This window comes from Haliotis cracherodii, unplaced genomic scaffold (assembly GCF_022045235.1).
Source record: "Haliotis cracherodii isolate W230 unplaced genomic scaffold, xgHalCrac1.p SCAF_4, whole genome shotgun sequence".
NCBI classification, from domain to species: Eukaryota; Metazoa; Mollusca; class Gastropoda; order Lepetellida; family Haliotidae; genus Haliotis; species Haliotis cracherodii.
The window spans coordinates 64,779,721-64,793,924 of record NW_027266297.1 but is presented as its reverse complement, the minus strand read 5'-3'; the positions used below and the strand labels follow the sequence as shown (position 1 = coordinate 64,793,924).

Below are 14,204 nucleotides of genomic sequence, written 5' to 3'. Positions count from 1 at the left end.
CCTGACGGTTCTATCATTCAGAATGTTCATAGCTTTCTTAGATGAACCATTTACATGGAGGTATAGTTACTTGGATAGATATATATCATCCTTTGTCAGTGTATATTGGGGGACTGCTTATTCATCTTGTGGGGTTCATGGCTCGTTCCAAAGGGGAAAAAAGGGGGAAAGATGTTTGGCAGAATTATTGATGATATTGTGTAACTGTTGAAATATTAAAACAATGAAATAAACAATTAAGAAAGTTGTTTCATTTAACGAGGTCCTTGTTGCGGACTAATCTATTCGCCTGTCCTTATCACACCTAAATGCAAGGTTAGCCGGTTGGCTCTTATAGCCAAGCTCGTGCTTCCATCGGGACTGACATGTCGGTTATTTGGTGATTTATGTCATCAGGTCTTTGAAAAGCATTTAGCAAAACACATAAGGAAGGAAGCTTTCGTTCTCTATTGCTAATCACTAATCAGCGCCAATCATCTGTTGGCTTCCCTTGTTAGTTTCCACTCCTTGTTAAGTTTCCAGCTTTTGTTATCTTATTAATTGTACATATATTTGATCTCTACCTCATGGCATTCATTCACCTGATGAAGGATTAAGCATGTTCTCCGAAACGTTGTGTTCCTCATATTAAAGAAGTTGACATCCATAAATTCTCTTCCTTGTGATTTGTCATGTATAACACGCACCGTCTGTTATTCGAAAATCTTTCCTTTAAATGTTCCTCGTCTTTTATGCAGTTTGCTTTCAAATAAATAGTGTTTGTTCCTTACTAGTTATGTTATCATAGTCGTGAGTTTGTCTGATGACACGCTGCATGAGTAAGTGAGTGAGTGAGTGAACACATCGTCCTCCTGTCAGAAACAGTGCAATGAATTGTCAAAACAGTAAGTTCGGGTTGTCTGAATCTATTAAAACAGTTGTAATTTCCGATTTGCCGATACACGGTAAGGCGAAGCAAAGAGAGTGAGTGAGTGAGTGAGTTGGGCTTAACGCCGCTTTTAACAGTATTCCAGTTATATCACGGCGTGTCCTTGTGGGAGGAAAAGCCCCAAGTGATGCAGGTCTCAGACGTTTTCCACTTCGGTGAAACCCACGAGCACGGGTGTGGTGCTGACAAACCTAGAAACATAATCGGGGCGAACCGGGATTCGAACCCACAATCATAGGTTTCTGGTGTGCCCAAGGGACGCAACTCTGCATAACGAATCGGGTCGCCTCGGACGACTGGGCCACCCGTACCCATAAACGCTGCATGACAGTCGAGATGAGAAACCTTGTCCACTCCGCGATAGTGCATGGAAATAAAATGACCAACCGAGGTTGTTTTGGTGGCACGCATACTTGTGCCATAGCGACTGATTTACGACAACCATTGTCTGAAGAACATTTGATTTAAAAGGCTAATTACCCTGTAGCCATGACATGTGCATGTCTCCATAACTTAATTGTCATTATGTATTAGGCGCTAATCCCCGTTGTTAATCCTCACCACCATTTCATTGTATATTGACTGTCAGCCCACCTGGGCTACTATATCATCACGTCTATATGTCCAATGTCCAGGGCATGTCATTGTCTCTTTGTCTGTCCATTGTTGTTCGTTTCTATATATGTGTTATCATTACTGTGTTAGTCAAGCTTGGTATTCCGAGCAGGGACGACCTCGAGCAGGATGTGCCGCTCGTTGTTTAACGCCGCACTGAGCAACATTCTAGCTATATGACAGCGGTATGTAAATAATCGAGTCTGGACCAGACAATCCAGTGATTGACAACATGAGCATCGATCCACGCAATTGGGATCGATCACATGCATCGACCAAGTCATCAAGCCTGACCACCCGATCCCATAAGTCGCCTTTAACGACAAGCATAGTCGCCCTTTACGGCACCCGGATCTTCACAGGTCCAATGTTTGACTTAAGAGGCGACTATGATTGCCGAAAGAGGTGACTAACGGGATCGGGTGGTCAGGCTTGCTGACTGGTTGATTCATGTCATCGTATCCCAATTGAGTGGATCGATGCTCTTATAGCTGAAATATTGCTGAGTGCTGCGTTAAACACCATACAAACACAACGTGTTAGCTTGATGTGGGAGAACTGTCACTATCATAGGTTTCTGGCACACCTAAGGGAAGCAACTCTGCACAACTGACGACCGGGCCACACTTACCTCTACGTGCACACAAACAATATTTGAAACAACTTGAATATCTAAATAGAAGTTTCATACGAATATTTAATAGTTTGGTAGGTATCGTCCTCGCCAAATACACCACAGTATCCCGCAAACCAAGTCCATGTTTGCATCTATTGAGCCAAATTCAACGCATCACTTGAACGTGGAAGCTTTCATTCCAGTCTATGCTTTAAAAAGTATTTTGAATCAGTCATACATTGTGTTAAACTTTGGAGGTTGCATGGTCAGAAAACATATTCCGTTAACAATGTAACATAATATTAATATTGCCCTTTTCTTCTTTTTTTATTACAACGTGTTGGAATCGTTATCTATCGTGTAGTTGTCCGATTTTCGATCACGGACGTTGATACTACCTAATTTCGTTTATCCGACATACTCGCTAATCCGACATAATCATATGCAACCAACAATGTCGGATTAACATTCTTTCCTCATACTCTGATATGTTTCATCGTGTTTTTATTTCCAGCAGATCAAATACTGTAACTGAGAAAAGGTGAGGTGAGGTGAAATTGGGTTTAACGTCGCGTCCAAGATTATTGCACTTATATAGCGACGTGCATGTACGTGTGTGTGTTTGTGTGGCTGCTTGTACTACTCCGGACTGATGCCGATTTATAGTGCTAGCTCACTGAGATACCATGCCGCAGTTTAACATGAATACCCCACTCAGACTCAGTATACTGACTCCGAGCCGACCAGTCCTTGTTTTAGACCCTTAATGCCGAGCGCCAGACAGGGTAACAACAAGTACCATCTTTTAACGTCTTTTGGTATGACGCGGCCGGGGATCGAACCCCGGACCTTCCGTTCTCCGGGCGGACGCTCTACCACAAGACCACGGAGGCGGTCAAACTGAGAAGAGAAATGATATTGATAAAATATGAAGACAAATTGATTATCCACTGACGCGAGAAGCCTGGCGGCCTGTTAAGCAGGCTCTGTGTCTACGGTATGTAACTACAACACACGTTTAAGCAGTGAGCTTTGACGAGCCGCCAAGAACCTCATGAATATTGATTAACTCAGTTTAGCTCTGACACAAACCAAGATGGACGGATAACAGATGCATCACAACCTTGTAAACAAGAGCAGTTATCTCCCCCTGCACGTGTTCCTGTTCAGGAAAAACGAGGTAAGTTGTTGTTTGTGAAGATGCGGCAGAGGGATGAGTGGAGATGGGTATTATATTCAACAATACTTCTCGACATCACACGTAGCTTTGCTGAGAAGGTATTCCTTTCAGTATATCACCATGGATCAAGCATGTTCGCGGTCAGTTTGGTATATTAAATCTAGATGGGTCCTCCCACCATCATCTTCATACCTTCTTGCATTCATCACCATTGGATCAAGATAATCGCCATTTCCAACACAGTTAACCATGCGTGTCAACACATTTGACAAGACGAACGTTCTTGTTTAAGATCAATAACCGCAGTTCCCAAAATCGATATTTGTCACCCGGAATAACAGTCTCGCAGCTACAGCTGTCCCGACACAGGATGGCTCGCATCAGCGGCTCAGTTAAGCGGGTAACGGGACATCTAATGTGGGTGGGACTCCTTAATCTATGCAGACTTTTGCTTGAAGGATAAAACAAACGCATTGAATTCGCGTTTCAATAATTGCTTCAAGTCAAGATATTTATGTACGGCGCTGGTCCGGACTGAAACACTTGAAGCGAAATGGTGCCTTTGGTACGTGATATGAAGCGGAGGGAGAATATTCAACTCCCAGCAGTTAACGGTAGGAATGTACACCTCGTCAATCACCAATTAAGCTCGGAATTAGCATCGAGTATGTGAAATGAGAGCATAGCCAAGAAACATATATGTTGCATATTTTATTGGTATAAGAATAATATATATCGCGTCTTTTGTTTTAGCGTCAATACAAACTGCCGCGCAAAAGAAAGTATACACCCATGTTTGATGGTGGCCATAAATGAGTGAGTGAGTGAGTTGTTTTTAACGCCGCTTTTAACAGTATTCTAGTTATATCGCGGCGTGTCAGATTAATGTGGGAGGAAAGCCCGAAGTGATGCAGGTCTCAGACGTTTCCCACGTCGGTGAAACCCACGAGCACGGGTATGGTGCTGACAAACCTAGAAACATAATTGGGGCGCACAGGTAGATTTTTAGTAAATTTATTGTACCTAATTAAGTCGTTATAATTGATTTAACATTTTAGATACAAATATGAAATTTAGAGCTGGAAAGTCAAATGTTGTGGGAATTCTGCGCCATTTTGATTGTAACGCGTTGGCCAGTTGTGGGAGTGCCTGCGGCGTGCACGTGTTCTGGCGTTGACCTACACGTCGATCGAGTTCATCCCAGAGATGTTCGATTGGGTTGAGATCTGGAGATCTCGACGGCCAGGGCAATACGTTGATGTTGGCATTATGCAGGTAGTCTACCGTGACACGAGCTGTGTGCAGTTGAGCGTTCACCCCCCCCCCCCCCCACACACACACACACACACCATGAAACTACCACCATCAAAATTATCGAATTCACGTACACATTGTTGGGGAAACGCTCGTTACGACGACGATAAATACGTTGTCTTCCATCTCGCCGGTAAAAAAGAAATCGTGATTCATCGCTAAACCACACTCGTCTCTAGTTTCTCAAATTCCAAGACTGTATGGCACCAACGCAAGCGTCGCTGTCGGTGGATCTGTTGCAAAACAGGGACGATAACTGGTCTTCTGAGTCGGATTCCAGCCTCGCGAAGATGGTTCCTGACAGTCTGGGCCGATATCCTCCTCAAACCAGGGATGCGTCTCCGTAGACAGGGCATTCCGATGACGTAGGTGGGACAATCGAATGTAGCGATCCTGTGTAGGGGTGGTAACTCTTGGTCGGTCGGTTCTCAGACAGTCTTCAGTGGAATTGAACTGTGTGTATCGTTCACAAAGACGGCAAATGGTGCTGTGGTGGACGTTGAAGTGGCGTGCAAACGAAGACTGCGATACTCCTCTTTGGATACGTCCTATGGCGACGTTCCGATCTGAAGCGCTGAGTCTCGGCATTTTCATACTTGTAAAATCTTAACAATTGCATGACAAATTATTGGTTTATGCTTGCCTTTATATAGCCACTACCGCGATTTACGAATGCCATAACTTGCACGTGCGTTTTGTTTGCTGTTTTTCTCCATGACATTTTTGAAAAAAGTGTCAAAACAGTGCCGTTTAAGAAATTGCAAATCGACAATGGCTGCGTTTTGACGCACCGTTTGTCCACTATCAGGCCACCAACATTTTCCAATAACATACATCCAATTTATATACCGATGTTTTCTGTAGTCAGGTTCAATCAACTACGTACATCGTACCTGTGCGGTTCTTTTTTTTAAGGGTGTAGGTCCCGAGGAACATATGCTCGTCGTAAGAGGCGACTTGATGGCTCAGATGATCAGGTTCGGTGGCGCGATTGATTGCGTGTCATCGTACCCCGACGGTGTGGATCATGCTCATAATATCAGTCACTGGATTGTCTGGTTCAGATTCGATTATGTACAGGCCACTGTCATATAACTGGAATATGGCTGAGTGTGGCGTTAAACAAAAAAACAACCAAATTTTAGGGTATCACTTGAAATTACATGACAGTGTTTCTTCTACATTTGGCGGCCCGAAAGGGCCTAACTCTGAACTAATTTCGTAAACGTTTTTGTTCTGTTTTTCAGAGCGTGTATAATGCGAATCGTGTTTACAGATGAAGAGACAAACTAAAGGTAGACTGGTCAATGCGTTAATACCTTCATTCTGGTCGAACTGTTGTCTGGGGCAACAGTGTGAAACCCTGGAGTCTCTGTAAGTTGTTTAGCATTAGGTAGCTGAGGATTGTGGAAGATCAAACGAGGTGTTGCCATGTATCAGCCGAAGTACAATCACCGCATCCCTGCGTACGACAGCAACACGGCGACAGGCAACAAAATGTTCAACGCTAGTTTCAGAAACGGAATAGTGGTTCCACCCAGTGAATCAGGCACTGGTGGGGGTCGGATAGAACAGCTGGAGACAAAGATGGCAGAAGAGCAGTGGGCCAGGATGGAGGCGGAAAACAGAGTTGTCTCCCTTGAGAATGAACTCGCTCTTGTGAAATTAAAGGAAAGAGAGTACAAAGATGCCATTTCTCAGCTGGAGTATGAGCTGAATGAATTACGATGTGGGCGGACGTCCAGGTTGAACAGCGTTGCCGAGGCTCCGGTCCTACCTCCGCCCCCCGAGTTCAGGACCAAAGCCAAGAGCTGCAGTCAGCTGCTAGCGGTTGACTATTCGACGACGAGCTTTGCCGCAACGTCATTGTCCGTCGGCGACATCGACTCGGAGACGGAGCAGGTTTGTACAGAATTATAACTGAGAATTCTGATGGGATGTGACATTAGTAGTTATCATTAAGATATAGTGTTACATTATACTATTGACGCAAATGAGCCGGAGGTGGATCGCTCCTTTATTCTTTAAGTTTTTATCATAGGATGTTTGTTTGTTGTTTAACGCCTCACTCAGCAATATTACAGCTAAATGACGGCGGTCTGTAAACAATCGAGATTGGCCCAGACAATCCAGTGATTGACATCATGAGCATCGATCCACGCAACTGGGATACGATGACATGCATCAACCAAGTCAGCGAGTTTTACGTTTTACGTTAAGCGTTCCTGTCAAATGTACGCTATTCATTTGCGTGGGATTCTGTTGTTGAACAATACTGCAACAAACTGATTGGAACAACGTTTGCCGTGGTATGTGCTATAGTATTGAGAGAGCTTTAGTGAATGAGTGAGCTTGGGTTTAACGCTGCTCTAAACAGAAGTTCAGGGATATCCACTGTGCCACCAGTTGGCCCATTATGACTAGATGTGGGACGTCTGTCATCCTTTATTCACATTTGACGGGGCTTCTGATGCAAAAGTTCTAATCTTTACATGTATCTTGCACAATAAATCACTATGATTAACATCTCTTTACTGCTGGGGACACGGGTGGCCCAGTCTTCTAAGGCGCTGCTATTCGCTGTGCAGTGTTGCGCCCCTTGAGCACGCCAGAAACCTATGATTGTGGGTTCGAATCCCGGTTCGCCCCGATTATATTTCTAGGTTTGTCAGCACCATACCCGTGCTCGTGGGTTTCACCAAACTGGTAAACGTCTGAGACCTTCATCACTTCGGTCTTTCCTCCCACATTAAGCTGACACACCGTGATATAACTGGAATACTGTTAAAAGCGGCGTTAAACCCAACTCACTAATTCATTCACTTGAACCGGAGTAATGACTCCTGGCAGGGAATTTCAAAGATTGGCAGAAATATGGGCAAATGTACGAGATGAGAATGTCGTAAGTTTGGAGAAAGGAATACATCTTAAATTGAGAGCTTAATCGGAGAGGACGGGCAGCTGGGGCGATACACGTTGCCGAGGTCACACAGGCTGGGAACGGCTTCTCCGTGTATACACTGGTAGGTCAGTGATAATAATTCGGAAGTTAGTTCTCTGCCTGATTGATAGCTATTAACGTGATTTAAGAGGGGGGTAACATGCCTTTGCGGCAAATCAGCAAATCAGAAATTACAACTGCTTTAATAGATTTCGAACTAACTACTCGAACTAACAGTTTTGACAAGTTGAAGTTCTTCTCCGACAGGAGGACGATGTGTTCGACTCCACCATGCGCGGTCACGTGGGTGTCTCCCCCACCAATGTAGCTGCCGGATTCAGTGAACTCTCGTCAAAAGAAACTCCTATTGCGAGATTGTGCGAGACGAAAGAACAGAGGGATAAACTGGCTAATATGCTGGCAAAAGAGGTAATTTTATTTTTATTTTTATAGTTTATAGTTTTTATAGTTAAATCTTCTCTTTCTAAGTCTGACAAAGAATATCCAACCACCAAGGTTCCTCTACTACCTCCATGATTATAAATATATACGAATTAAAAACTTTAAACATTATATGAGGAGCCCGTTCTTGTTGTGTACATCACTCTCTCGTCCACAGTACTGTTAAAACGGCATCACGTTACTGCAGTAACACTTGAATTTTGGTTTTTGTATATCCCAGAGTACCAAAATGGAATTGCAGAAAAGTAAGGCGACGTGAAGAGAGAGAAAATGAGTGGAATTTAGACACGATAACGATTCTTCTTTTTACTAACACCTAATATTGTTTTTATTTTAATTACGTGATGAACTCTACACCTGTGTAGATCTGCAGTTACCGAGAAGACATCGTCCTGGCTAACAAGACCATCTCGGATGTAAACAAGAAGATTCAGCACTTTAACGAGATCAGCTCGCAGTGCCCTCTGCGCGACACTAAAGACAAATCACTTCCTTCACACATCCGGGGATTTTGCTGTGACCTACAACCTTTCCTAGGTAAGAGAAGACCTGAAAATATAACATAAAAATTGCCACCACTACCGGTACTTCGAACAATTGCCACCACTATCGGTTCCTCGAACAATTGCCACCACTATCAGTACTTCAAACAATTGCCACCACTATCGGTTCTTCGAACAATTGCCACCACTATCAGTACTTCAAACAATTGCCACCACTATCGGTACTTCAAACAATTGCCACCATTATCGGTACTTCGAACAATTGCCACCATTATCGGTACTCCAAACAATTGCCACCACTATCGGTACTCCGAACAATTGCCACCACTATCCATAGTCCGAACAATTGCCACCACTATCGGTACTACGAACAATTGCCACCCCAACCGGTACTTCGAAGTAGACAATTTAGATATATATATACATGTATATGCATCTGTGCATTGTTTGTTCTCTATATTAATGCGGTATGGAATATGTCCCCAACACTTGGTTACTGTTTGTTTGTTTAGCATGTAAATAATGTAAATAATCGAATCTGGACCAACTGACATCATGAGCATCGATCTACGATGGCATGCGTCGACCAAGTCAGCGAGTCTGACAACCCGATCCCGTTAGTCGCCTCTTGCAACAAGCATTTCATAACTTGTCTCAGAGGCGACTAGTTGGGACCAGTTCCAGGCGTGGTGACTTGATTTGATTGCCCGTCATCTAGGTTTATACTGGGCTGTTACCGACTGCTAGTAACACAACAAACAAACAATCAATGTCTATGTACCTATATTTCAGATGACCGGGTGTGGGAGTTCTCGCAGAGTCTCGTGCCCGACCACGAGACACTCATCCGGCTACGAGAAGACCTTGACTTCTATGAAGACTTCAGCGGTTTGTTCTGGTCGGTCATCAGTGAGTGGAACAGCAACACCGTGGACGGCAGACGCTCCACCATGTTGGGACAGCTCGTACAGGCGTGTGCTGATTGCCAGCTGCACAACCCACTGGGAGGTAAGTAGTAGTTGGTGTTGGTTAGTGGTGGTGTCTTCGCCGATACGGACGTTGGTTGAATGGCATCACAGGGTTGACGTTTGCGACCTCCTTCGAACGTGAACCCCCACATTAACCCTGCTCGCTGAGATGTGAACAGCTGTTCCTAAATTCTCAAAACCAACACTTGATTTATAAAATGTCTAAGTGATGTCGCCACGTTAAAGTGAGCGAGTATGGTTTTACACCGTTTATTGTGATATTCCAGCAATATCAGACGGGTAACACCGGAAATGGGCTTCACACAATGTACCCATGTTAGGAATCGAACCCGGGTCTTCGGCGTGACGAGTGAACGATTTAACCACTAGGCTAGCCCACCGCCTCTTACCTGCGTTGAATAGTGTTTCAGGTATATCACAGTGTTTCAACGTTATAGCTTGATATGTGAGGAAAACCCAAAGTGATGCAGATCTTAGAAGATTTTCATTCAGTGAACCCACGACGAGAAAGCTAGAAACAGTCAGGCGAACCGGGATTCGAACCCACGACCACAGGTTTCTCACACGCCTAAGGGACGTAACTCTGCACAGCGAGGTCCGGCGCCTTTGACGACTGGGTCAACATTAACGCCACTACATAATGAATGCCAACAGGTGTTCAACATTACTCGACCTTGTGGACAAGTTCTAAATATGAAAACGTACAACTATTTCTGTTTGATTGCATATGGCGACGTTTCGATGTAGATTCTGACATCGTTATTACTCCAGCTTGCTAACTGTGTAAGAATCTTCATCAAAACGTCGCTATAGGCAATAAACCAGAAGTTGTTATCCATTAAGTTGAACGTTTTCTTACATGCTCACCAACTTCTAGAATGCCAATCAAATAAGGGTCAAATTGAGTAATGCTACCCTCGTCAATAACGATTTTGCTTTTCAACCCCCAATGCCTGCTTAACGAGCTGTTCAATTTCCGACATGGGTACAATGTGTGAAGCCCATTTCATGTGTCCCCCGCCGTGATATTGCTGGAATATTGCTAAATGCGGCATAAAACTATACTCGCTCACTCACTTTACGAGCTGACAGAAGATTGTCCTAATGGCAATGCAAAAAGAACCATCACATAACATCACCCTGTCAGGATTCAGATGTCCCTATCGTTAGGTCAACCAAAACTGAGGCTCGGTGGGTCAAAATGTATGACCTGTCCGACATTGTCATAGTACTCCGGTGACGTGGATCATTGCTCATGCCACAAACAATTGATGAGCCAGGCCCAGACTCTCTTTGTTCCCATTCACTCCCTCACCATCACATACAATCAAGGTGTTGATGATACGGTGAGCGTAAGCCAGGATTTTGGTTGCAGTGTACGTTTTTATTGAGTCTTGGCCTGACTATTTTCAAAAGTCACTTTGTTAAATAAATGATTTGTGAAAACATCATGTGGCATAAACTTGACCAAGATATCTGTGACAAAATCCAAAGACTTGTACATGAAAACTGCTTTTTCTGTTGCCAATGTAACGAATCATGCAAATGTCAAAGGTCATCCATGACAATAAAACCGTCTTGTGACACTTTGTCAATTAATACGAACATGGAGAGACCCGTGAAGAACGGGGTAGAATAGATCTTCAGCAACCCATGCTTGCCGTAAAAGGTGACTAAGAGCCAACTAACGGGATCGGGTGGTCAAGCTCGCTGACTTGGTTGATGAATGTCATCGTATCCCAATTGCGTGGATCGATCCTAATGATGTCAATCACTGGATTGTCTGGTCCAGACTCGAATATCTAAAGACCGCCGTCATGTAGCTGGAATGTTACTGAGTGCGGCGTTAAACAACTAAATAAACAAAATCCGGTGCTTGTAGTTGAGGTGCTGCCTGCTGGAGACCGGGCTATCGTGGAGGCGAGCTACCCGATCCTGGTGGAGCACCTGCTGGTGTCCCTCGTCCTCATCTACCTCCGGGACTCGGGACTCCTCTCCTCAACCGTCGTCCACTATATCCTGGACGCGGCGTCCGTCTCAGACCAGGTGCTCAGGCTGCTTGACCTGCTGCCCATATTTGGGCCAACTGCGGTGGACATCCTCATTCGGGCACTTAGGAGGTCTGACCAAAGTCATATTGCTGAAGTCATAACTAGGGAGCACCCAGGGCGTTTTCAAGGTGAGATCTGTCAACGCAGTTTATTTTTAGTGCAAAGTGTGAGTAGCATTATTCGGCTCAAAGTACATCTTCCCGAGGCAAGAGAGTTAACCGATTATAAAAGTCCAGTTTCTACCCTTGCCGAACTAGGCTGGTATTATGGAGTTACATTTTGGATGGACTAACCGCATAGTCCATTCAAAATTGCGCAACGAAATCGAAATTCAGTTCTTAAAATGTGCAGATTTCGGTTGATTGCAGGATTTGGAAAACCTGTGCACCGCCAACTCGTTATCAATTAATAGTTTCCTGATCTGTTCATATTTTAATCAAGGTGCACGCGTGATTTGATGCACTTCGCGATGTAAGACCCGTTTTGTCACAATATAGATCTTGATTATCGATCAGATCGTCTCGGCTTGGCGCCGCCATTTTGTTCGAAGCAAATACAATTGATACGAGAGGTGGAATCTGATTGGTCCATAGGAGTGGCATAGAAGGGACATAACTCGTAATAGCCACTGGTGGCGCTACGATCGAGCCCAGGAATTCCAGCCTAGTTAGGCAAGGGTGGAAACTGGACTCTGAAAGTCAGTTAACTCTCTTGACTCGGGAAGATGCACCAAGTATGGCCATCGGGTAGGCATCACACTTTGACCCTTGTGGGGAACGTATGTGCTAACGTTTTAAACATTAGTCTACCCCGTAGTCATTTACGAAGAAAGAAGAGACTACGGTAAACTTAATATAAACATTTGGCTTTACAGTTTACTTCAGTAAAGTATACCGCATTTGACGTAATAAGCGCCCAGGGCGCTCTCAAAATTAGAAATAGGGGATCTTATTAGAATATTATTTTGGAGTTGAAAGATAAATTTCGTGGTTTATGCTGACAGACTGAAATATTTATCTACGACAGATATATTTTTCCAGAATTTAATTGCCCATGATTAAAGGTGCATATAACACATGAGTGCGTATAATACGCGAAAAAATAAGTCTTGTGTACATTGATCAATCGGAAGGGGTGCCAACTAGGATTGTTCACTAGCCAATATGTTAGCAAATATCGCCGTGGGCGCTTATTAGAGAGGCGGGCTTATTACGTCGAATACGGTAGTTACTTCCCGAGCTACGTTCCACAAAGCGATCTCTATACTATGACTGTCATAAGAGTGTTAAAGAATGATAGTTATTTTCGTTTTGGCGCTATGATCACTGCGAAATAAATTTCCACACTGTTTTGCACTCTTCACTCGCTCCAACGCGCCTCACGTTACACAACGCATTCTTGCCTTGAGTGAGTGAGTTAAAATTTAACGTCGCATCGGCATTATTTCAGCCATGTAGCGACCTTGCCTTGAAAAGAAAACAACAGTGACGACACATCCCTCAACACAAGTCGTATTTGTCATATGTATATTGAACGAGTCTAGCATAATTAGAAGCCATAAAATCAAGCCAATAATGAATTTGTTGAATATTTCCAGATACTCCGGACAGCCCACCCTCGCAACCACGTCGTGTGACGCTACGGGCGCCGGCGATGAGGTCACCACGAGTTGAGATGTCAATCAAAATGTTCCCGCAACAAACAATCGAGACGAAATCCAAGAAGAATTTTTTTCGGAGACCCAAGTGGCTATTCAGATCCGGCAAATATCAATTCAACAAAAAGTGACAGATCAAATGAAGCTTATTGTGATAACACAGTTGTAGTATTGTGTCATACTCACAAACTGACCCAAGACTTGTTTCTCTGGTGACCTTTGTTTCAACGTCCTCACTGAAACACTCAGTAGTCGGCAATCTTAGAGTTCCCTTCCCCGCAATTTTAAGAGGAACAAAGGCGGATCCTAGGGGGGGTGGGGGTAGGGGTGGGGGGGTGGTGTCCAGAGGGTCGGCAGTAGTCGGCAATCTTAGAGTTCCCTTCCCCGCAATTTTAAGAGGAACAAAGGCGGATCCTAGTGGGGGTGGGGTAGGGGTGGGGGGGTGGGGGGGGGGGGGGGGGGGGGTGGGGGGGGGGGGGGGTGGTGTCCAGAGGGTCCGGCCACACCCTTTCGAAAACCAACTGTATTATGTTTCAGGCAGTAACACTGACTGTAGGGGGAATTTATATTTTGGACCCCTCCCTATTAAAATTGCTGGATTCGCCCTTTGGGGTAATTAAAGTGTGAGAAGAAAACTATCGTTGAATTCAATTCGTTACCCCTGCACACCTGAGCACGCGGAGGCGGTTGGGTAGCCCAGTGGTTAAAGCGTTCGCTTGTTACGCCGAAGGCCCGGGTTCGATTCCCCAATAACGGGTTTGGATGAGACCGCACGCATTGTTTATCCGTAGGAGTTGAATGTTGTTTTATGCCGCAATCTAATTATATGACGGCGATCTGTCGTTATATACAACGACTGAAGTCTGGCCATGCCGGCCATCGGGTTGATAGCATGAGCAACGCACAAGGCCATGGGGGCGCAGTGATACACGCACTACAGCCGGTCAC

General features: G+C 44.5%; 1 protein-coding gene across 1 annotated transcript; it reads left to right on the top strand.

Annotated features, from left to right (window-relative positions):
• The first annotated feature begins 3,260 nt into the window (after positions 1-3,260).
• LOC139480218 (uncharacterized) lies at positions 3,261-13,551 on the top strand. The gene is made up of 7 exons (XM_071263248.1): positions 3,261-3,339; positions 5,901-6,555; positions 7,862-8,023; positions 8,422-8,593; positions 9,352-9,567; positions 11,431-11,727; positions 13,197-13,551. The coding sequence occupies exons 2-7, from the start codon at positions 6,085-6,087 to the stop codon at positions 13,385-13,387; spliced, it is 1,509 nt and encodes a 502-aa protein (XP_071119349.1). The 5' UTR covers positions 3,261-3,339; positions 5,901-6,084; the 3' UTR covers positions 13,388-13,551.
• Positions 13,552-14,204: the final 653 nt, after the last annotated feature.

What these genes read in the sequence shown, in the direction of transcription:
- LOC139480218 (XM_071263248.1), top strand. Translation starts at nt 6,085, where the DNA reads ATGTATCAGCCGAAGTACAATCACCGCATCCCTGCGTACGACAGCAAC. An exon ending in TGACCTACAACCTTTCCTAG is followed by an intron (nt 8,594 to 9,351) that starts GTAAGAGAAGAC and finishes CCTATATTTCAG; the next exon opens with ATGACCGGGTGTGGGAGTTC. An exon ending in GCTGCACAACCCACTGGGAG is followed by an intron (nt 9,568 to 11,430) that starts GTAAGTAGTAGT and finishes CGGTGCTTGTAG; the next exon opens with TTGAGGTGCTGCCTGCTGGA.